This window comes from Dromaius novaehollandiae, chromosome 1 (genome assembly GCF_036370855.1).
Source record: "Dromaius novaehollandiae isolate bDroNov1 chromosome 1, bDroNov1.hap1, whole genome shotgun sequence".
In the NCBI taxonomy this organism is placed as follows: domain Eukaryota; kingdom Metazoa; phylum Chordata; class Aves; order Casuariiformes; family Dromaiidae; genus Dromaius; species Dromaius novaehollandiae.
This window is the reverse complement of record NC_088098.1, coordinates 126094819-126117806: the sequence shown is the minus strand read 5'-3', so window position 1 is coordinate 126117806 and position 22988 is coordinate 126094819. Positions and strand designations below refer to the sequence as shown.

The following is a 22988-nucleotide window of genomic DNA, read 5'->3' as shown; positions in this document are numbered from 1 at the left end:
ATGCAATAGAAGCCCATGTTTTAAAAGAGAACACTTCTCTGACTATCACAGGTTAAGCTGAGACACCTTCAGTATCTCAAGTTAGGCACTACAAAGTGGAGTTAGCTAAGATGGCAGGCTATTTGCAAAAAAGTTAGCCACCACCTTTGTAAAAATCAAATTTCACCAATATAGCCATAGCGCCTTCTGTTGGCTGGGTTTTTTAATCCTGGTTGATATCATGTTTTGTTTGTATTTCATTAAAAACACTTAAAGAGGAAATATAATATAACCACAGCTATGGAAATAAATGGTTCCTGTCCCCCGGCCTGTGACAGAAGCATTTATCTTTTCTAGTGCCCATGTGTGGGGGGGCAGGAAGATAAGTTTCTCCTTTTCTTGCTTAGCTATTTTCTGTCAAATATCTTATTGTAACTTTTGTACAGTGAATATTTTAACTGTTGTTGGTGTCAATATAATTTTTTGCAGTTACTGCACTTATTTACATTTTAATGGCCCAAGTCAATAAAGATTTATGCACCTGCCATCCGAATTTTCCGCAAAAGTGGTAAATGCACTCAAAACAAGTAACTCCTGCAGAATACTCCTCCTCCAAGCATCCTTTAAATGCCTTCATTGTTTCTGGAAACAGTAAGCTATCCATTAAAATAACCAGCTCTTAAAGTTTAAGTCAAAACCAGCAAGCTCTTGCTGCATTCTTCATTGCAAAAATTGTGCATATTACAAACAGACTTGCTCAGGGACTACTTTTTCTCTGTTTTTAAACATTGTCCCTTGAATGGTAAAGTCCGGATTATCACCTTGATATGGTCTCAGCTGCAGGAACTACATTGTTTTCACAGCCTGAGGAGATGTGCTGTTTAGGCTTGACTTTGTTTCTATTTTAATGTAATAAAAGATATAGTTTGGAGCACTGCTTTGGGGAGTGTGCAGGCATTTAGGAGGGGAAAGCTATGCTCCAGTGTTCCTTCCCACACACACGTATCCTCTTCCAAAACGTGAACATCACACACACACAAAACCTGAAAACACTCTCATCATACCTGCCCATGTTTTTCACGCAGTAGTTTGGGTTACTGAGGTGCATTTGTGCACAAGGTGCACTTGCACGCACATTCTGACCATACTTTTCTTGACAGGAACTGTGCCACGAGCCCTGACATCCCCACCTGGGGAACACTGCCAAGATCTGTGCTGCTCTTCTGCTGCTATGGCTCTGCTGGATCTGCTCCCTTTTATCACTACACTTTCTAGTCTTCTTCTAGACTAATATGGTTATTTCTCTGCCATTGATTCATCCCTTGCTAGATACTGCAGTGAATGGCTAGCTATAGCAACAATAATGAGAAGCGCGTTGGCTCCAGAGGGACTGTTATCTCTCCGGCATGTTTGGTCATTCTAGGCTTTTTCTGGCCCAGTAGAGATGAGCCAGGTCTGTAACATCTGCAGCTCAAAGAAATACAGACGTACAAAGCTTCAGGTGAGTTTAGGCTGGGGTTCAATGCCTGGATGAGTTCTAGGGTAGGTATCAGACTTGAGGCTGAGGCAAAGCTGAGGGCAGGACCAGGCTCCAGCAGCATCCCAGCACCACGACCTGCTCTTGTAAGGTAGCATTCACAGACCTCGTTGTCTCACCTCTGCCACTAGAGCTGACAAAGAGAGAAATGTCAGAGACGGCAGTGCTGGAGGAGTCCTGGCCCCCCAACAGACCCAGTGCAGAGATCCTGTCTTTATATATATCCTGACTCATCCGTATTTTATGCCTGCTGCTGGCTTTCTTCCAAAATAGCATTGTTTAGCAGCCAAAACACTGTTAAACCTGTGGTGCATGCACTCACTACGGTTTCTGAATCCTTGCAGCCTGACTCTCTGAAAACAGATTTTCATCATGACACTGAAAGACATTTCCCTCCATATGGGCAATTCCCTGTCCAATTCCAACTTTCCAGCCCCACCTCTGGAAGCAACAAGAGTAGTTCAAGTAAAGGCTATGAACACCTTCAGTGGGAAAAACTGGTGGTGGTGGGGGGTGTCTTTGCCATCGGGGAGAAAAAAAAGAGGCTCTTTCCTCCTGCGATGTATTGCAGAAAAATTCCCCTCCTGGGCAGAGTGCTGTGGCTACTCCTCGGCACACTGATGTTTCAGCGAGCTATACAGCGCTAAGAAAAACAGCTAAAACCGGCAGGTCGGGCGCAGCTGGGCCACAGCCGCCCCCCGGTGCCGCCTCAAAGCGGGACCGGCTCGTCGGGGGTCACCAGCCCCCGGTCCCGGGGCCTCCCCGCCGCGCGGGGCCCGCAGCTGGCTGCCTGCCCCAACCCCCGACCCGGCGGCCATTTCCCCCCGGCGGCGCGGCAGGTGCCGGGCGGCGGCAGGGGGCGTGCTTCCCCCTCCCCTCCCCTCTCTTCCCCTCCCCGCGGGGCCGGGCGGCGGCGGCTGCGGCCCGGCTCCGGCTCCGGCTCGCGCTCGCGCTCCCGCTCCCGGGGGGCTGCGGGAGGTGGCGGCGAGGCGGGGCGGGAGCGGCGGGCGGCGCGGATAAGCCGCACGGCGGAGCGAGCTGAGCGCTGAGCTCACCTCCCTCCTCCTCCTCCTCCCTCCCCCGCCCGCCTTCCCTCCCTCCCTTCCCTCCCCGCGCCCAGCCAGCAGCCGGGATCTCAGTATTATGGCATCGAGGAGAATGGAGACCAAACCCGTGATAACGTGTCTGAAAACCCTGCTCATCATCTACTCCTTCGTCTTCTGGGTGAGTGCGGCGCGGGGGTCGCCCGCCCCGGCGCCCCCGCGGCGTCCGGGACCCCCCGTCCCTCCTTCCCCGCCCCCACCTGCTCGGCGGGAGGGCGCGGAGCCGCCCGGGGCTCCGCTGCCGGCCCCCGCTGCGCACCTCGGCGCTGCGCGACGGTTTGTCATTGACTCGCCCCCGCCGGGTCACGTTCGGGTTGGCGGCGCAATATCTGTGCGCGCAGCTGTATTTTTTTTTTAAATATATTTTTTTCTTTTTCTTTCTTTTTGGCCTCTTCTTGCGAGCCGATGCGGGGGAAAGTTGTCGGGGCGGCCGCTGCTGCCCGCCACGGCCGCCCCTTCGTCGGCCGCCTCGCCGGGGGCGTCGCGGGAAGGTGCCGTCCCGGCCCCTCCGCCTCGCTGGCAGCGCCCGGTGCCCCGCGGAGGGCAGCGGGGCTCTCGCCGCTCCAAGTCGTCGCTTATCGTATTTATTAATGTTAAATCCTCCCCCCGCCCCCCAAACTGGGGCCGGTGGCACCGGCAGCTGGAGCCGTTGGTGCGTTTGCCGGCTTCGCCCCTGTCCCGGCGTCTGTCGCGCGTTGTGTAACCCAACCGCGGCTCCCGCAAACCATTTTTATGACCCAGATGCATTAATTGAGTTATAATGATTGACTGATGGGTGCCCTGGTTTTTCAGGCGGCCCTGGGGGTCGGGGATTTTTTTTGCGGCGCCTGGGCCTGTTACTCAGCAGATCGTGGGCATAAGTGGCATGTTGTGGCAGCAATCGGCAGATTAAGGACCTTTTAATGGTACATGGTGGCAGCATACGATAATGGCCCCACTGTGTGCCATTGAAGACCATAATCTGCCCATCACTGATGCAGTACGGTGAAGCGAATTTGTCACTTTCTACTGGCAAGCTTATCATGTCTTACCATTTTAATAGCTTTATACCGTGGAAAGTGCCTGTGAAATGGAGTAACTCAGTTTTTCATCATTCCGCTTAAAAATATATTCTAAACTAAGAATTGCCTATTCACAGCAATAACGCTTTACATCTTTATAGTGAACCAGTGACTTTTTCTCTTTGAACTTCGTATGCCTTTTAAAAAAATAAGCACAGCCAAAAGTCATCCTGCTAATCCATGCTCATGGTGGTACCCCATGTTGTTGTCTTTCTTGCCGCCCCACACTCCTAAACATACTCTCTTCTTTTTGGCAATTTCGAGGGTAGCCAGAGCCGGTGGGTCTGATGACTAAAACGGACAGGAAGCCTGAATCATCTTTTTTTGTTGACAAGTAGATGCCTCATGTTAGTCTCAGGTAGGTAGGTAGCTAAGTTTGTACATTTACCACGGTTTACAGGCTCATCCTTTCCAGCGCTCGGCTCTCGGTGGGCTCTAGGTGAATCCCCTCTTCTTCCTGTGATTAATGAGCAACTGCAGGGACTCTGGTGAATTCACAGTATCTTTTCAAATGATGTCTTTTTAACACTGACCGCTGTATCTCTGTTGTATCCTGAATAAACGGAGGACTGAAATCAGCATGCCTGTCAAGCTAGCGCATTTCATGAACGCTAATCTCATTAAAAAAGAGGGAACTGTACATTGAGCCAAGCAGCTGGCTAAGGGAATTTGCGCTCCAGGTTGTACTGACTCCAGGCCAGGTTTACAGCTGTGACTTCTTAGGGTAAATGACACAGCTGAGCTCTGATTTGGGCTGTAACAATGTGTCTGTGTTGGTGGTGTCCTCCAGTGCAAATTCTCTTAGTCTAAACAGGCTCCTGGTTGTCCCGGTCTGCCAGGAGGGCATGGTCCACTACCATGGCTCTTCCAGGCACTTAACGCCCGACAGCCATCAGAGTGCGCTTCCGTGTTTGTCCTCTTCCTTGTGCCTGGAAAAGGAAACAAAACAGTTGGAGACAGACTGCCACAACCACGAGACGATTGATTCCTTTTTCACCATGATTTGTGTTGTGTTTTCCCAAGCTCATGTGGCACCAACCTAGAGAAACCTAGGCAGATCCCAAAGGGGAAAGTCAACAGAGGATCTGGTAAAGGTCCAGTCTTTCACAGCAGACCCTAAGTCTTTGTCATTTGTTCCTCCTTTTAGCACAGGAGGAAAAACCAACAAGAAAAAAAACTTAAGTTACATTTTTGGCCCTTTTCTGAGGTATGAATTGCCCCACTGTTGTATGAACTGCCCCACTACTCTACTTTAGAGTAGGCTAGACTTATTGCCTGGAGTATAGCAGAAATATAGTGCTCTCTGGCCACATCATCTCTTTCTTTCTACAAGTTTGAGAGCTGAGGGATGTGTAGAGTTGTCCCAGTCTCCCTCCATTATTTTCTGGGGTGCTCTTTGTACCCTCTCATGCTCCTGGCTCCAAAGGCAGAGTCAGTGTGACTCAACGTTGGTCCTTGTGAATTCTCAGAGCTGAAAGTATGAGGAGGATTAAAGAAAAGGAACTAGTTTTAAATTTTAATTTCTTGGATTTATCTAAATATCAGAAACAAGACATGCCAGTGCCACAAACTACTGGTTTGCAGATTGGTTTGCCAGAGTTGTTTGGGAGGCTGCAAGCTAGTTCATGAAGGAGAAAGTCCTGCATTGCTCAGCTGCAGTTCATAAGGGTTTTGAGGAGCTGTCTGTTTTTTATAGCTGTGGAGATGGAGGTGGCAATATAACACACAGATGAAAGTGGTCCTGTGGCTGAGAAGTAGGTGATGGAAGTCCTTTGGATATCTGGCTAGGAGGTTATGGATTGTGATATGAGGGGACAAGGAGAGAAAATGCTGGGTTGCATCTGGTGAGCTATTCTGAAAAATCCAGAAGGACCTGTCTGTGTTTACATGGTTTATAAAAGCAGAAAATCTATGTATGCAGAACATTCCCATCATGAGTAATAATTTGTCAGAGTTAAATCTGAACTGCTTTTTGTATCAATGTGTGAGAAGCGTGTAGATGAAGGATTTCTGTATAAACACTGAATGAGGCTCTACTAACTACACAGGAACTGCAGGGTGATAATGAAGAGACATGGTTTACTCAGATTTTGTACTGCATAGCTCGTTCCTTTCCAAATTGGTTTTGTTTAACAATATTTGTTATTTTGATAGCTTGTGCTCCCCCCCCTTCACTGTACCTCCCAGCTTCTTTCTGTAAATGTGTGAACATGATAGAAAAATTCCATAAACAGAGATAACAGGCTTTTTATGTGCTCATATGTATTGTTATTCATAGTACACGTTAAATGCCTAGGGTTACGTCTTTTAGTCCTTAAGGGACGTAGTAATAAAAATTCAACAGCCATTTCTTTCCTAATCAGAATTCTGTACTGAATGCATCTAGTTTGGAAGTAGTAGATTAAAAACGGCAGTAAAAGCACTGCTTGACTGTTAGGTATTTTTATTTGTCTCCTTTTGTGTATCATAAACTACTTGCATAGAAATCTGAGATATAACCTGTCTTTTATTTAAAGGAATGTCCAAAATTCATTTTCTGTAGAGGAGTGAAACCTTTAAGCTCCTGTTAGTACCTTTTATTTTTCTAGTTCTTAAGTTGTCTTCTGTCTTAAAATATATGTATTTTTTTATCCTGAAGCTTTTGCAATGAACTCATATTATTTCAATATCAAATTAACAGGTTGGCTCAGTCTGTTTTGGGAGGGTGGGGATTTTGAGGGTATGTGCATTGGTTGTTCAAGTTACAGTGCTGCATAAAATGGGTTCTGTCTTATACTCAAAGCTTACTGTTGTCTCAAAAAGCCACCACAGCAAAGTGATTATTTTCTGACCTTTTTGTGTGTGTGTGTGTGTGTGTGTGTGTGTGGTGTGAGACACTTCACCCTAGAATGAGTACTTTATACTGTTGTGCCTGGTTTGGGGTTTTCTTGCTTTTAATTCATGTAATAAAAGCTTTTAAGCAGAGTTTCCATTTGAATACAAAGTGGATTGTTCAATTGAAGAGCATCTTCCAACCAAGATCAATTTTTCAGATACTAAACTAAGTTCCTGGTACGTGATATGGTACATATCACTTGGCATGCAATAAAATTGAGACTAAGATACCTTTTTGCAATAATAATAGTTCAGTTTTCCAAGTTTTTCTTGATGGGGAAATGGATCTGCCCACCTTCATGGGTCCCCTTGTGTGTTAGCAGATCTCAGGAGGACTGTGGACTGACTGGTGGCACGTGTGTGGCAGGACAGGTAAGTGCTGCTTGGCTGTGGGGCAGAGCTGGGGCTGTGGGCCTCCTGCAGATGGTCAATCCCCACACACAGGCTGCCTGAATAGTACACCCGGAGATGCTAGTGTGAAAAGACAGCTGAAAATACATGGTTTTGTGTTGTTAATCTTCCTTTTGGCCTCTTTCTCTGATTGCCATGGGAATGGTGTGCGATCTTAATCAAGGGACGAGGTGGTTAGGAGATGGTGCTGCATGCTGAGCTGTGCCCAGGGCTGCACGGAGGAGCATGCCTCTGTGGCGTGAGGGGAAGGGGAAGGTTGGCTTCTGCTTCAGAAAAACAAGCCCGGCATCTCCACCTTCTCCCCGGCTCCCAGCAAACGAGGTCAGTGGCGGGGGTGAGCGGGGCGGGGGGCTGGTGTTTATTCCCGCCAGCGCCAGGGCTGCCAGCACCGATCTTTCCTGCTCCACATTTGGCGATCGAGGGGCCTCCTGCGCCTGGGGATGGCTAGAAGAGCAGTTTTTAGGGCAGACAATTTGGAGCCCTTTTGTCCCTCTGATGCTTCTGGAACATTCCCAGTGCTGGGATTTAGAGTCCAAATGCTATAGCTGCACGGATGAGCTATACGACATTCGGTTACGATTTCAGGAGCTTGCAAAGATATTTTCTGGGAAACATCTGAGGCAAAGGATGAGCATCATAGCTTGCTCTGTAACACGAATTTATGGCTGAATTGCGGACCCATCTTCAAATACAGCAGTTCAAGCTGTGCATTATAATATGGAATTAACTTTGTGTGTCTCTTTGAGTTACTAGTGGCATTGATCATCTTCCCTATGAATGTCTGGTTAGGTTATTGAAATTACTGTTTTCTCCTCAGAATTTCTTTTCCGTTCTTCTGCCTTGCTCTCTGCATGTGTCTGCTCTTTCTGATATCTGTTACCATGCTCATGCCCCCCCCCCCCCCCATTTTTTTAATAACTGTTAGCAGACAGTTTTAAAGGAAATATTTCAGGAAACATTTATGCTTTCCCAGGTGGCTTAGATTCTTGTATCTTTTGGTGGTTCTGTTGACTGCAAAATGATGATTGCTATACTTTTGGAAAGAAATGCTGCTGTAGGTACTTAGTTACCTGAAATACAGCAAAACTGCACTTTCAAAAACACAGTATTTTTGGTTTTGAAATTGACAGTTAGGATGGATTTAAAGTATGCCACTGTTAAAGAGGCAACTGCATGAGGTTTGTCCCTTAAGTAAGTTATTTCCAATTTCTGTTCTCTTAATGACATACATGAAAGATTAAAGATAATGGTGTTTTCTTGTGAGCGCAGCCCAGGGTGAATTCTGTTGACTAAATAAATAATGGGATTGAAAAAACCAAAATGCTAGGTGGTGTTCAAAAACATAGCTCCAGAGTCAGCTTTCTAAATTCACTGTTGGGGTACTTACTCAACCTGGCTTAGTTTGAGGTTTTTTTTTTTTTTTTTTTAATTAAAGCTGTGTTTTAACAAATCCTTAATTACACTCCTAGCCAAGGAGAGCCATGCCAACATTAACGGCTCTGATAAGTGAGAGTAAACAGAAAAGGTAATGTTGCGATTTATACTTATGCTCTGTAATAAGTGTTGCAGCGGTTTCATGCAGATATCCTCAGAATTAAATACTAAAGAAGTTCTCTGCCTCCTCCCATGGAATGAAACATGGATGGGAAGGTTGGGGATGAAAACTGTGGTGTTGCATGCTGACATTGTGTGGATCTAGCATTGTTCCCTTTCTTGCCAGAGAATTGGTTTTGTAAGTTTAGTCAACCTGCATGTTTTGGAGCAGACACATTGGCAAATCTGTGTAGGTTTTGCATTGCTGATGCCCCTTCACATCCTAAAAATTTTGTGTACGAAACAAATTAGAATCATTGGAACAGCTCATTCAAGGGAGTAATTGACTTTGCGGTTGGTTAAATGCTCCATTTTGTCTTGCTGTCTGTGTACCTGTGATTACGTCTTCACAAGATACCTGCTACGCCTTTATCTCAGAGATGGTACCTTGCTGGTTCTCTAGTTCGGGGATAGTAACTTTTCTACATAATGGATTGGTTTGGACTGGTGAAGAGGGGTAAGTGGGTGACGTGAAGTGTTTGTGTTTGGGAAGACATAGGATGTATTTGTGAACAAGCTGTGGCAGAAGTCCTTGCTCCTCGGCAGGTGATGAGAAAGGGGTGTTGTGGAATACTGCATACTTGCTGTTTAGTGTTCATCTCTAGACAATATAAAGAGCTGTTGTATGGTGTAAATAGTACAAATAAAAATTCTGGGGGAAGAGTGCTCAGGAGGTCTTGTTGCTAGCTCTTTTCAGTCAAGAAAACAGTATAGTCCTTTTTCTTGAATGCTAGTATGATACCATAGACCTCACTTTTCAAGGAAATGGAGAGAATTACCGTAGGTAAACTGGGATGAAATTTAAAATGGATCCACGAGCCTGATTTGATCTCTGATTATGTGACTATTTATCAATTCCCTGTGCTGTCAGGGAGGTAAATTAAATTACCTGGTACTGTTAGTCATCTCCATCTCTGGAATTTCATCATCTTTTCCTCTGTTGTTTTAACTGTCCTACAAATTTACGTGCAGATAAGTTAATAGATGAATATCCAGAAGGGCCGTTTGTGCATGTGAACAGTAGAAACTGTTCCTTTGGTCTTGCTCATGCTTTTTGACTCAAATGAGGCTTCTTACGGAAATGCTGGCTCTCTTATAGTATTGAGTCTCTTCTGCATCCGCTGAATTGGAGGGTGAAAATACTGTTGACCTCAGTGTATTGCAAATATAGATGGTTGAATCTTGAGAAGGATATATACAGGGAAGACTGTAAGTCATCTGGGGAAGAAGGGGATGACAATTACTGTAAAGCCGTTTTAATACTGCCATCTCTTTAGGCTCATCACTATTAATTAGTACTTAATCACCTCTCACAGAATTGATCTTTTGTATCTGTAGAGCGTACCTCTTTTTTATTTTAGCTTTCTTTCACTGTGATGGGCAGATGGCTTGTATTTTCTGCAGGGAGTGCCTTTAACAGTTTTGGGGTTTTAAGAGGGAAGCATTTAAGTTTCTCTGCTACTAAAGGGACTCTGAAGCAAAGTAAGAAGTATGGCATGCTCGCATCTAACTGGATTACCATTTTTTCATAGCTGAACTCATTCTATGAGCTTTGGGAGTAGGCCACAAGGTTTTTAGGAGCTGTAATAAAATACTACAAGTGCTGCTGTTTAATTTTGCTGTAATCTCCATGTAGTGTTTTGCAAGGTGTTTTTCAAATGCTTCCCCCCCCACCCATGTATCTTGTTCTGGGGGCAGTGCTGAAATCCTTAGCATGGACAACCCTTCCTGCAGCTCCCTGAATTGCCTAAGTGCGGAGTCCAGGCATCACCTGTCCTTGGGTTTGGTTCCTGTTTAGCAGGCAGGGAAGTGCTGCATGGGATCTGCTGCCTTGATGAGGCTCTTCATTGCCTGTGGCCAGGTTGGGTGCACTGCAAGCAGAGAGGACCCTGAGGAGCAGCCGGGGCTGGCCAGAAGGCTAAAAGTGGGTCTTGTGATTGATATGTTGCCCCCCCACCGGGATTACTCACTGTTTGCTTTGAGGGTGGGTTTGGGCTGTGTGTGCCTTTGGATGAATCAAGTTGAATTTCGTATTATTATTATTAATCCAAGCATTTTTTTTCAAGAGTTTATTTGCTAGGAGAGTGTGAGGGCTTGAATAGTGAGGTATTGGATTTAGCAAATGTTTGTGAATCTTGGGAGCAGATCGGAAGAAAGCATGGCATGTGTATGTGGTGCAACAGAAGAGGATGAGAAGGCAGGAGAGGGTGAAATTATGTAAACAACATGGGGAGAAGAGCACTAACCCCTTACCTAAAACTGGGAAGTGAAGGAAGCCCCTGCCGTATGACCCATACAGCTACTCAGTGCTTTAATACCTCAGAATGAGCAGCTCACACCTGCGGATGCCACAGGAGTGAAGCTGTCAGTGAAGCTAACAGCTTCTTCAAGAACTTGTTCCTGGCTAAATTTGTAGGTACTTCATTAGAAAAAGTATTACATGGGAACAGAAGATTGCCTTGAACTCCTCCAGCAAAGTCTGTTTACAACTGTCCCCTAGCACACTAGAAATCAATCTTACTGCAAGGACCTGAGCGCACTCTGTGCAATCAAAGTTTCAGCTAAACCTTGCTGATTTAATCCTTTGGTCAGTTTTAAAAATGTTCATCTTTTGGACATAGTTTCCAATGGTTTGCTCGATGTCTGTCAACAGTTTTGAAGTTTTCTTAAAATTCATTGTAGCTTTTTGGCAGCAGAAAATGAAAAAAAATGCTCATCTTTGTATGTTTCTAAAAATAATGGTGAGCTGAAAAAGTTTTTAGATTTCCCGTTGGAAACGGAGCTATATCAAAACCTGAAATTTGTGATGGAGGTAGACCTCTCGGGGTGGAACCTCTCTGTAGTTTGGGAAGTCTTAAAAAAAAATGAAGTTTTCAAGGAAACAAGAATTTTCTCCATGTGCTGGGTAGTGTCCACATCATTTTTGTAGCTAGACTTTAGACTTAGGCCAGTTTATGGCATCATGGAGTGCGCTCAACCAGTCTGATCAGGCAGAACCAAGGCTTGCCATTTGATATGTGAAGTGTGCTGGCTTCTAAGTCATAACTGGGATGCGTGTGTTGGGGGGTGAGAGTCTGTGGCAGAGATGGGGAACCTGCAGTCTGCAGCGGTGTACACCTCATGGGGATTTTTATGCCTATTAGAAGGTAACACGAAGGTGCATGATAATGTGCAGCTTGCCTGGAGCTGTTCAGGTGGCCTGCTTTGATCTCTTTCTAAGGATAATATTTAGAGGGTTATTTAGAGGTCTAAATGTGACCCTCCTTTTATAGAAACATGCAGAGGAATTTCAAAAGCTGTTTGACATTGAGGATTATTATAATTTTCCAATACAGTGAATGGGGGGGGGGGGAGTGATAGAATTTGCAGTTCATATTTTTACTGGGAATCCTGTGCTTTCTGTTATATTCTGTAATAGTCTCCCAGGTAAAGCATTTTCAATACAACTTACTGCTGCCAAAAGACTGACAAAATACCACAAGTCTGTCAGGAAGGTTGCAACTTTTATTCTTGCAAGAATAATAAAAATTATAAGACAGGACTCTTTCCAGGCAAGTAGTAACAAAAGAAAAGATGAATACTCCATCCTCCTATATGCCGTTCACTTCAATAGCACTTAACGTTTAAATGGCTCTGATTAGGCTTGGAATGATAATGTAATTAAGTGTATGTCACACTTTTTTCCCCCTTTGAAAACAAACGGGAAACTAAAATACAAGCAAGTCTCCCTCAGTATCTTGAAGATCGTTTAATTTCTGCATCTCATTGATCAGTTTTACTCTTTCAGCTGCATGGGGCTGGATGTAGTACTCCCTGTTCGGCTGTATGCACTGACTGCAGACACAGCATCGCTAAATCTGCCTGCAAAATGCCAGTCTTATAGGAACCCAACAACTAAAATTATTTTATAAGCATTTCAAAAATTTTTTTAACTTCTGCTCCTTTTACGGATCATTGATGCTATTTTTACATTTCATCGGAGCTGCTTTTTTGTCTGCTCCACCCAACTTAAAAACATGGCTATACACAGTTTGCAGTAGCTAGTTAATATTAGTATCACCTTACATATTATCTGGGACTGACTTTCTCCTAGTATATTTTAGGAAAAACTGCTGAGTTAAATTATGCAAGTGAAATGACCTAGAGGCTTAAATTGATCTCTTTTGTCCCAGAACTTCTTACAGACTGTTTATGTGTTACCTGCAGATTATAATTTTTATTAGCATGCAAGTGCAATTTAAAAGATAGTAAAGAAAGAGCCACAATCTCACAGTGTCGGGGAACTGGCTATCAAGAGCATTTCAGTATTATTTCCTGGAACATACAAGCCAAGCCCAAGTTTATTCCTTGCTGCCTGTTCTCGTAAAACAAGGAATGACACAAAGTGATTGGATCAGGATTTACTAACGGAAGGTCACACCTCTCAAAAAGAGGAAAATGTATTTCATGGGAGCAGGATTACTGGTTTATTTTTATCATGATTGGTAGGATTAGGTCAGCGTACAACCTTTCTCGGAGGCAGCAAGGCCTTGCTGTATTTGCTGGGTATGTATGCAGGATCTTTGCACAGCTTGCAGAGTGTTTGTGAAAGACTGTTGCTAACAGGATAGTACAACCATCTCCTTTGCTCATGGGTTTGCAGGTAAATACTTTCTTACTGAAAACCTTCTTCTCTTTTTTTTTTTTTTTTTTTTTTTCTTTTTTTTTTTTAACATCTCTCCCCTTTGATCTCCCTGCTGCGAAACGATGTTTTTGCTGGGTGTCCTTCCAGTATGGTCGGAACTGCAGCTCAGTGCCCTCTGTCCTGCTGCGTAGTGCTGAGTGGACACACTGCCAGTGGTGCGTGCTGGCGCGCTTGCTGGGGCAGGTGCACGATGCAGTCCTGGTCCTGGCTGCGGGTCGGTGAGAGCCCTGCCCATGGACTGGGCTGTCACGCTGTGCTTGCCGTCCTGTAAAATTACATGCTGCAGGAAAGGTGCTAGATAAACAGAGTGTGGTAATAAACTGAATATTTCATGCAGCAATTGCTTTTTTTTTTTTTTTTTTTTTTTCCTCCTTAGGCTGAAACCAGCAACAAAAATAAAACCTCCCACTTCCACAACTGTTGTGTTTTGTAAGCAACAGCCAGTTGCTTTCTTATGTGAATGATAGTCATCGTACTTAAAATAGATATATCTGTGGGAGAGTGAATTTTCAACTAGTGAAATTGTCCAAAACACTATGGAAAAGTTGCCTCAATTTCCGTGAGCTCGTACTATATACCTGTAATATTAAAGCATATTCTTTTTCACTTAAAGCAAACCTGGTCCCTGTCATATTGAAACCTGATCATGCTGCGCCATAGCTATTTTTTAACAGAAGTGTCAGATTTAAAGTATTCCCTTCCCCCTTACTTGCTGACCTCAGATTGCCAGGGGACCAAAAAGGATTAATCCCTGTACCCTGAAGAATATCTAGTATTAAAGTAAGGAGATGGGCTGTTTCCTAGAACAGTACAATCCCCAAATGATCAAAAATACAGCTGAGCCACAACCACTTAGATGATTTATTCTTTTAATTTCATGAAGTGCTCAGCTTTGCAGTTTTGCGCCAGGTGTCGGACTAAAATGACTTCCTATTTTTTCCACCCCCGCTGAAAATATAAAATATGTAAGATGGCAGACCTCTGAATCTAAAGGGCATTAAAAAGATTTTTTTTTTTTGATTTCATGCTAAATCTTTACTCTTAGCCACATTTTCAAGCTATTAATGATATAAAAATAAAAGTTATCTCATCAATGAGAATTAGTTAAATAATTTTTCTTCTAGAACTGTTGCCTGTCAGATCAGTTGTACACCCAAGCCTGAGTCTGTGTGGCAGTAACACTTGCCTGCTGAAAGCATATTTTTTCTATATCATATATGAGTACGCTATTGGTAAGCAAAAGAACGTGATGAGAAATGACATTATAAGAAGGATGAAAAATTGGCTGAGGTTGATGATTACATGTGGGTTTGACTGAGCTTTGTCCATCTGAAATGTATAAAGTACTTTGCAGAGTCATCTTGGTCTTATTAAAATCAGTAGAAACTATATATGACCAGGCTGTCTTATGCAATTGAGTGCAAGAACAGATGATGTTTTTTATACTCATTCATGCTTTATCAGGTGGAGTTTTAAACTTTTTTTTCTGTAAGAGTCAGGCTTGGTGAAAACCAGGCTCTTCTGGCTTGTATAGCACAGAATTACCATAGGCTGCTCCTGTGCTTTTCCTTTTTCTCCTCATTGCTCAAAGTAAGTGTGGTAAATGTAATATTAAACCTGCAGTGCCTGTTGGTGCCTGTTCTTACTTAAGCTTGGACTATTTTGTGTTATCTAAATGGTTTCTAAGGGATGTAGAAATTTCTGTCCAGTTCTCCTATCTGGGTGAGAATTATTTGGAAAGTATAACCATATTGTAGAGAGAGAGGAAAATCTCTCTTTTAAGATAAAGGAGCATGGGCGTTAGTTTAATAGTGGTAGAAATAGCAACCAGAAATGTATGCTTATTTATTCTTAATGTTATTGGGTTTCATTCCCCAGTTTGCTGGGGCTTGCGATGCAAAGGTTCATGCATCAAATACTACTTTCCTTGGTAAATTGAAGCAGACCTCTGACTTGCTACAGGTTGGCCAAAGAGTTCATGGCAGGATTAGGGTTGGGAATGGCAGGGTTTCCCTCTCATTTGAGTGCTGAATATCTCAGCAGCATAGGCCTTTTTCCTCCTTTCTCTGTGAAGATGGAAGACTTAAGTTCTGCATCCTGTGTCTAGACTTGCTTGTTTTAGTTGCCCTTTGGTTTTGCAGGTGTCATTCTGCAAGAAGGCATGTCCTTTTCCAGTGTAGTGGTCCACTGAATTGACCCCAAAAGATATAGAATTGCTTTAAAAATACTACTGCTCTTTTTTTTTTTTTTTTCTTTTTTAAGCCTAACTACAGGACATGAGACCAAAATACTCTGCAGATGTGCTGATGAGATACTGTACTGTGAGGTCATACACGAGTCAGCTGATAGATGAATAAATGCTGAGTATTAGGAGCAGAGTTGGAGGACAGGGCAGAGTGCGTGTTCCTTGGATTAAGCTCAGAAAAGAAATGGAGCCTGTTTGCTTCCTGTATGTTAATAAAAGAAGTTACTTTTGATGTTGACAGCCATGCTCAATGTTTTCTCTGTTCTTTAAATACTGTTGTGCTTAAGAAGCATTGTGTAATTACTTACGGGAAAATGAAATCTTCAGATTTACTTACCAATGTTGGTCCTCAAAAAATAGTAGTCATTATGCCCATTTTATAGAAGGAGACAGTTTGGTAGTCAAAATGGGAAGAATTTTCCTTTTCTTTTTCTTTTTTTTTAAGTCCCTGACTGTAATGCAAGAATAGCAAATTGAAATAAAATTTGCATTTTGCCTGCTGTTAAGATAGTTTGTAGAGCAGGGAAGTGTTTTTGAGAAATCTACTCTTTGTGGAGAGGAATTGCTGGGTGGAGCATTTGCCTGCATCTGAACTATGAGTTGGTACACTGTGATTCTTCTTTATGTGGAAGTCATATACACAGCTCCACTGCAAAAAACACTTTATGCTGCTTGATATCTTGCGAGAGGGGAGCAGAGCTATCAGTCCATGGTGAGATGGGATGTTCTGCCCTGAAGCACCCGGGTTGAGACTGCTTCCATAGCTGGAAACCTGCCAGTCAACTTTCTTAACTTCACAGATTGGGCACGCTCTGCTGTGGGAGAAAATTAGTTTCCCCTCACACAGAGCATAGGGATGGTTTCCTTCAAGGAAATGAGTGCACATTTCTGTAGACGGATATCCACCTCTCTTCTGAAAGACTATTTGCCTACAGAGCAAGAAGTGTTTGTTGACAGGCTCACCCCGAAGGAAGGAAACTTGGTGTGCCTACTTAAAAATGTCTTCATGCTCTTTGTGCTAAGTACCAGTGATCCGTTATCTTCAGAGCAGACTGCCCCAAGTGTGGCAAAGAGGGTCAAGTTTAAATGCTGACCTCCAAAGCAAGCTAGGTTGCTTAGTTCTACCTTCCTTTGGACATGAAGATAGGGAGAATGTTTGCTAACATGGAGCTCTAGTTAAAGGCCAATATGCAGCATTTGGTGATTTGTGGATTCTGTCACAGATTTTACGTATGAGATTGTCAAGTGCTCCTAAGGACTACATTTTCTTCTTAGCCAAAGAAGAATTTATCTCCAGTTTACTTTTGAAGTTGATGCTGTGACAGTTAGGAAGACTTCTGGGTAGTTTCCTATGATGAATTTGAATGCAGACAACCACAAAGTACAAGCCGTCCTGGCATGGCAGCTTTCAGGAGTCTGCTGTAAAGCATGAGAAGTGTGTTAGCACCCACTGGGGCTCAGGCTGAGTTGTGCTGGGAAGGGCAGAATGAGGTTCCAAAACTGCCATTTAAGATTAGAATAGGTTGTAGGGATAAGGGTTTCACATAAAGTATTGGTCAGAGGAAGAGTTTAGTTCTGGAATTTCTTTAAAAAGAAGGGAGCTTGTTCATGCTGAGAGCTTGATCTTTTTTTTTAATCTCACCTGCAGTGAAGCCTTTCTGGAAGAAATTAATGCCGGGTGACATTAGCTTTACATTAGAGTGAATCTATGGCTATGAAAAGCCTTAAGTTAAGTTGTATTTTGTTGTTTGGCTAGGGGGTGATCGTGGGGAGGAACAGTTCATGAAAGTGATGATCAGTTCATCCTAGTATTCATTTTGAAGCTGAGAAGACTTTTTTTTTTTTTTCCCTCATGACCCATTGCACTACCAAGGTAGCTTTATCATAAAGTCTGTTGTAGTTTATTATTGGTCTATTGGTAAGTTGGTCAGACTGAGAGAAGGGCAGAACAGTTTACAGTGCTCACTGTTTTGTTCTTACCTTCTTGTACGGTCTGGTGAACAAGAGGGGAAAGTGTTCAGCAGGGACTCTGCTCAGTTTGCAAAAGGTCATTAATTTCTCTGTCATCCTGGACAGAGGATGCTTGCTACCTAAAGAAGAGAATTTTAGGTAAGCTGCAGCATGCTTTCTGTTTCCCGCTCCTCTTCTATGAGCAGTATCATGTATGTAGAAACGCAGACTGGCCTGTGGCTTAGTTCATGCTTTGGTATCTTTATCACCTTATTTGGCATTGTTTAAATTATACTTTTCCAGTGGGTGAATTACTAGTTGCTGTTCCTGTAGACCAAACCACCTAATGACATTTTTGCTGGCAGTTTACTTCCTCCTTCTTGCATAAGTAAGTAGTACCACTCTAGTATCCAGTAGGGGCTTCACGCTAAGTAGTAACAGATGGCCCAATGCTGGCTAGGACTGGGAGGATGCTAAGAGTAGGAGCCGTAGGTATCTACATATGTGTTTTGGATCTCGATATGAATGTTTCACAGGAGGGAACGCTGCTGGCACGGGGGAGGGGGGGGGAAACATTGCTGGCAGTGGAATTGTGGAAATCTCTTTAGGAACGTGTTTTTGGTATTCTTTATTCCAAGTCTTGATGCAGTTGAAAATTAAAGTATGTGGTTTATGCTGGGCTATATCAATAATATTGAAATTATATCCCTTCTTGGATAAAATTGCTGTGTTTGCTGTTTTTACACTTTTTGGTTTATCCTGTAGTTAAAAGTACCATGTGACAAAATAAGTATATAGAACAGAACAGCCAGTTCCATAACCTCAAACTGTTTTAAGTAATGCAAAGCTGAAAGAGAAAAAACAGAATTAGTCTTAGAAATTTCAGACCAGTTCTTTCCTCTGCTAGCCTTGTTCCTATACTAAAATGCTTACATAGCCATAGTGGGCAGAAGGCCAAGTGGGAGAGGGTAAGGTATCAAATAGTGGCATTTCTTACAACATGCCCTGCAGAATTCTTATTCTGGGACCATATCTTCTTAATGCTGAGCAAGCAGCATTGTCCAGACTCTAATGACTTTTTTTTTTTTATGTGTAGCAGCAGTAATTGTAGCGGAGGGAGTGTAGGTGAAGAAAGATCAGGTCTTTGTCAGGGTGCTCTCAGTGTATACCTTAATTGGTGTCCGTTTCCTCTTGACTTTATGGAGCCACATTGTTGGAAAGGAGGATACTATACTTTTTCACATGAATAAAAATGGTAGAAACTTTTTACTGAAAAATTCCCTGTCAGACATGGGAAAAACTTTGCTTTGGGGTCCTGTTCCCTCTCCCCCCGAGGGAGCGTCCCATGAAAATCCAATCTAGAACATAAAACCTTACGCAGTTCTCCCCCTGCCCCAATGTAGAATGTAAATCCTCTGCCTTTCCTCCAGGTCGACAAAGGTTATGCAGTCCTTGCTTCATGTAAGATAACTAGAGCTTAATTCAACTATAGGATAATGTAAGGTTAGAGTTGTCTCAAAGGCAATTAAGACCACCTTTGGGCCATTATGTGTTTCTGAAGTTGTTTTCTACCACAGAAGGTCATTTTCCTTGAGACAGTCACTTCAGTGCATAGAAATGAATAGCTTTCAGGACTCGAGTGGCCTTGCTACCTTCTGCTGAGTTTTCAAGATGAAGGAAGAGCTGAGATACTTCAGAAATTTCTCTTCCAGGTGATTTAAGGTTTCCATCACGAAGAGCTCTTATTCTGTCAGCTTTCTTCCCAAACCTGCTTGCTTGCCATGGCAAGAGTTTTCTCTCTGTGATTGGCATTAGAAAGTCGGAGCAGCTCTGCTCATGATGGACTAAAAGCCCTTCTTCAATAAGACATTAGTCCCCTGGGCAGTGTTGTCACATAATTGGCCATGTTTAACTGTCTCATTTCATATCCTTTCACTTTCACCTAGGTAGTCCAAAGCTGGAAGGTCACATCAAGGCTTGTTCTGTCTGAAGGAAAGTGGCCGCCATCGTCTGCCTTAGGGCTGTTCCCATCTTGGTCATATGCAAGACAACTACATGGTCTTTGTGCCATACGTTTGCAAAACATTATTGCTGGGTAGAGCCTTTAGAGAGAAATTCTATGCCAGGCTGTTTGTTTGGCAACTCTAATATATGGAAGAGCCAAGCTTGGAAAGTAGCAAGACTGCACAGCCCAGTTCTTCATAAAGACAGTGGAGTTGTGTCTGAGCTAGACCTATCTTCTAGCCCAGTGTAGTAGTGTTCAGAGGTATTGGGTCATGGAAGTAACACAGTTGTGATTAAAGACAGGCTGTTCCCTGCTTCTCAGGAGAATTCATTAGCTGCAGACCAGGGATGCATAGATTTGGCTGTATGGTTTTCAGCTGTATGATGGCTTCACGGTTTTGTGCACTGTAGGTGTGCTCCAGATGTCCCTAATCTAAATTATCCACAGTGTTTGAATTTATGGTTTCTGTGAAGGCACCTTATAGACAGTCTGGAGTGCCTCTGTGGTGTGGTGAAGTGATATTCAGCCATTTGGGGAGATGAGTTATTCATATATATCTTTCTTTATATTTTATATATATATATATATATAAAATTTCTGGCCATGGGCAAGTTATCCTCCACTTGATTTGATAAATTATAGAATGTATTTGGATTTTCATTGTTTACTATTTGCTGAGAATCCCTCAATTTGTGTTTAACACAGAACAGAACTACTGCACTGTTCTCATTTGGAATTGGTTTTCCCTTATGAGTTGACCAGGTTAAGAATTCAGATGAGTTTGCCTTTCACGAGAACGCTAGAACACAGATATTTTCAGAGTAGTGGACTTAAAGGGTTGCCCCAGTCCCATGGCCTGCTTTTTCCCCTGATGGCCTCATTTGTGGAGATGGGACTGGAATAGCATCACTGGTATTTCAAGGGAAGAAAAGATGAGTTTATCCTTACTTCCCCCAGGAACCACTGAATATATGGGTGTGCAAAATGGTCCAGTGCACTTACCCTTGGTGGAGGTGACGGCTAAGTCTTTTCTGGATTTCTTATTTGTAAGGTATGTGGTAGAGTGCCACAGTATACCTTCTGGAGAACAGCAAAAAAGGGAGCACTTGCTTTTGTTCCCACCTGAACGGCTGAAGAGATCAAAGTATTTCATTCCAGCTTTCCCTTGTGCTCCGCTTTTCAGCTCCGCTCTTGAACTGGATGCTATATGTAAAATCCTTTCTTGATGGACATGTGAAGTTACCTAAGAAACAATGATAATGGCTTATACGTTACATAGATTCCTGATTTAACCCCTGCCTTCCTCCCAGAGCTTAAACCCTAGAGTTCAAATGTAGCATCTTTTATTTTCAAAGATCTAGATGTATATTAGAAGTTATCAGGCAAAAAGATCTTTATAGTAATACCCTGACCTCGTAAGTCAGCCTTCCAGGTAGGTAACAATTGGCAGGTTCCTTTTTGTGTGAACTTAGTTTGCTTAACAGGCAGTGCTAGAGAAAAAGACAGTTCATTACCTGTTCAGGAAGGAGAATATCAGTGTCATAACACTGTCCACTACTGATCTTTTCTCAGGCTCACCAGGGAGGTATTTTACAATGAACCATGATCTTTTTTTTACCCGACTTTGAAACTGGCAAGAAAACCACAGGGTAACTGTAAATGTGTTAAGATTTACATTTGCTTCCTCTTGTAGAAAGAGGTTATGGATTTGCACATTACTAGTGCGTATTTCAAATAAGGTATAGCTTTGGGCAAAGGAAGGGAGGATGCCTAAGTTATAGACATCTTTGTTCCTGATACACCTGCCTGTGTTTCTGCAGCACACTTGGGTTGCACCTTCAAGGATGCCCATTTCAGTAATGGAAAGAAATCTTTAACAGTTTGTCCTGAAACACTTAAAATGTTTTTGCTATGTATATCTAACTTAAATTACTATATTATTAATTTTTAAAGAAGGTCAGGGGAGTGATCTTGAGAAGTTCAGAGTTCGTGCTGAATCTGATATTGTGGATGTCTTTTGCTTATATTCTGGGAGAATAAAGCTGCAAAAGATATATCACGTTCTTTACACTTTTTTTTTCACTGACAGGAAGGCTCCTTCTGTCCCATCAGGTTGTCACTTCCCAGAAGGCTACCATGAAGGCTGTCCTGGTGTCAGTGGGGTGTCAGGGATGGATCTGTAGCATTCGTGCTTGTGATATAAGAGTAGCCACAGAGGTTCATCTGATGGTTTTTTCATGGTGACCACTTTCTTTGGGTCTTTCTGATGCTTTAACTGATAGATAGTATGCATTTGCACTGTACTTCCAATTGGATATGTTAAACAGTGTTCCTACCATCCTGAAAGGTATCACGTTTAGTGCTGCTTTTTCTTTTTAGTTTCTTTTAAAATAGGCCCCTATGGTTTGGGGTCATTATTCTGTTGGATAACGTTAGTGCATTTTTTTTGGCTTTTATGGTGGACACCACTACAGAGTGGATCTTTGGTCATAATGTTGCTAAAGCAGGCCCTGAGCTCTGTCTGGTCCCTGCCCACCAAGGTGTGGGGCTTCAGTCTGGAGGGGTTATATGTTCATTACTTATTGTTTTTTCTTAGCACATAGTACCATTTCTCTGCTCGTATGATCCGGTCTGCCTTTCCTGGGTAATTAGTAGCTTGGCTCTATGGAGTCTCCATTGCTGTCTTCCATTGATATCTTCCTTTCTACCTAGCCCCTGATGCTGCTAGTCTGTTGATATCCTCATTTAAAACCAAACATTTCAGCCACCTCACACCTTAGTCTGCGCTATGCGTTTTAGACTTCTACCATCTTGTGTTCAAGTATATGTACATTTGTTCTGGTTTCCTATTTTCCCATGTCCTGTTTAAATAGGCCAATTTATTCAGACTTCTCTTTGCCTTTTTTCCTCTGAATTTTGCCAGCTCCTGTCCTGTCCCTAGCTTGAGGTTACAGAGCTTGTGTGACTTGATCTGCATGAACTGCATCCTCATAAACACTGTGTGCTTTTGTGCTTTTCCCTTATCTTTAGTTTAAAAACGTCCTAGTAAGATCAAGCTCTCTCGCTTTTTTATTTTTCTACCTTATTTAAAGCCTAGGCATCTAATTTTTGGCTTGATTTAGATGAATCTCTTTTCCCCATGTGGGCTCCCTCTATCCTGAAACTTTACCAAGCTCCTAAGGAGTGCAGACTCCCCTGGGGCTTCACAGTCCAAGACTTAGAGCACTCAGTGCAGGCTGTTTTCCTTGTGATTTTTATCCCTGTTAACGTTTGTGGAGAGTTACTGTTGTGTGTTGAGAGGGAGATCTGTGCCTTGTATATTATTAAAATACTGGGCGTGCGTGTGTGGGTTCTGCTCAGTACAGAGCCATTGGGAATGGAGAGCTCTGTGCGCTTGGCAGCGTGGCCATTTGCAGGAGTGAGGGGGAACTGTGCTCTGCGGTGGGAGGAGATTTAACCGCGAGGGAAGGGAGACTGATACGAATGCTGAATAGGACGACCATGCTAAATCCATCCTGTGGCAGCTGTATCTTGGATTTGTAATGC

General features: G+C 43.2%; 1 protein-coding gene across 1 annotated transcript in view; it reads left to right on the top strand.

Annotated features, from left to right (window-relative positions):
• The first annotated feature begins 2421 nt into the window (after positions 1–2421).
• Positions 2422–22988, top strand: part of TSPAN7 (tetraspanin 7) — a 112064-nt gene continuing 91497 nt past the window's right edge. Inside the window, exon 1 of the mRNA XM_026104117.2 lies at positions 2422–2740. Within this exon, the coding sequence (XP_025959902.1) occupies positions 2660–2740 (81 nt within the window). The 5' untranslated portion in view covers positions 2422–2659. The remainder of the gene's footprint in view (positions 2741–22988) is intronic.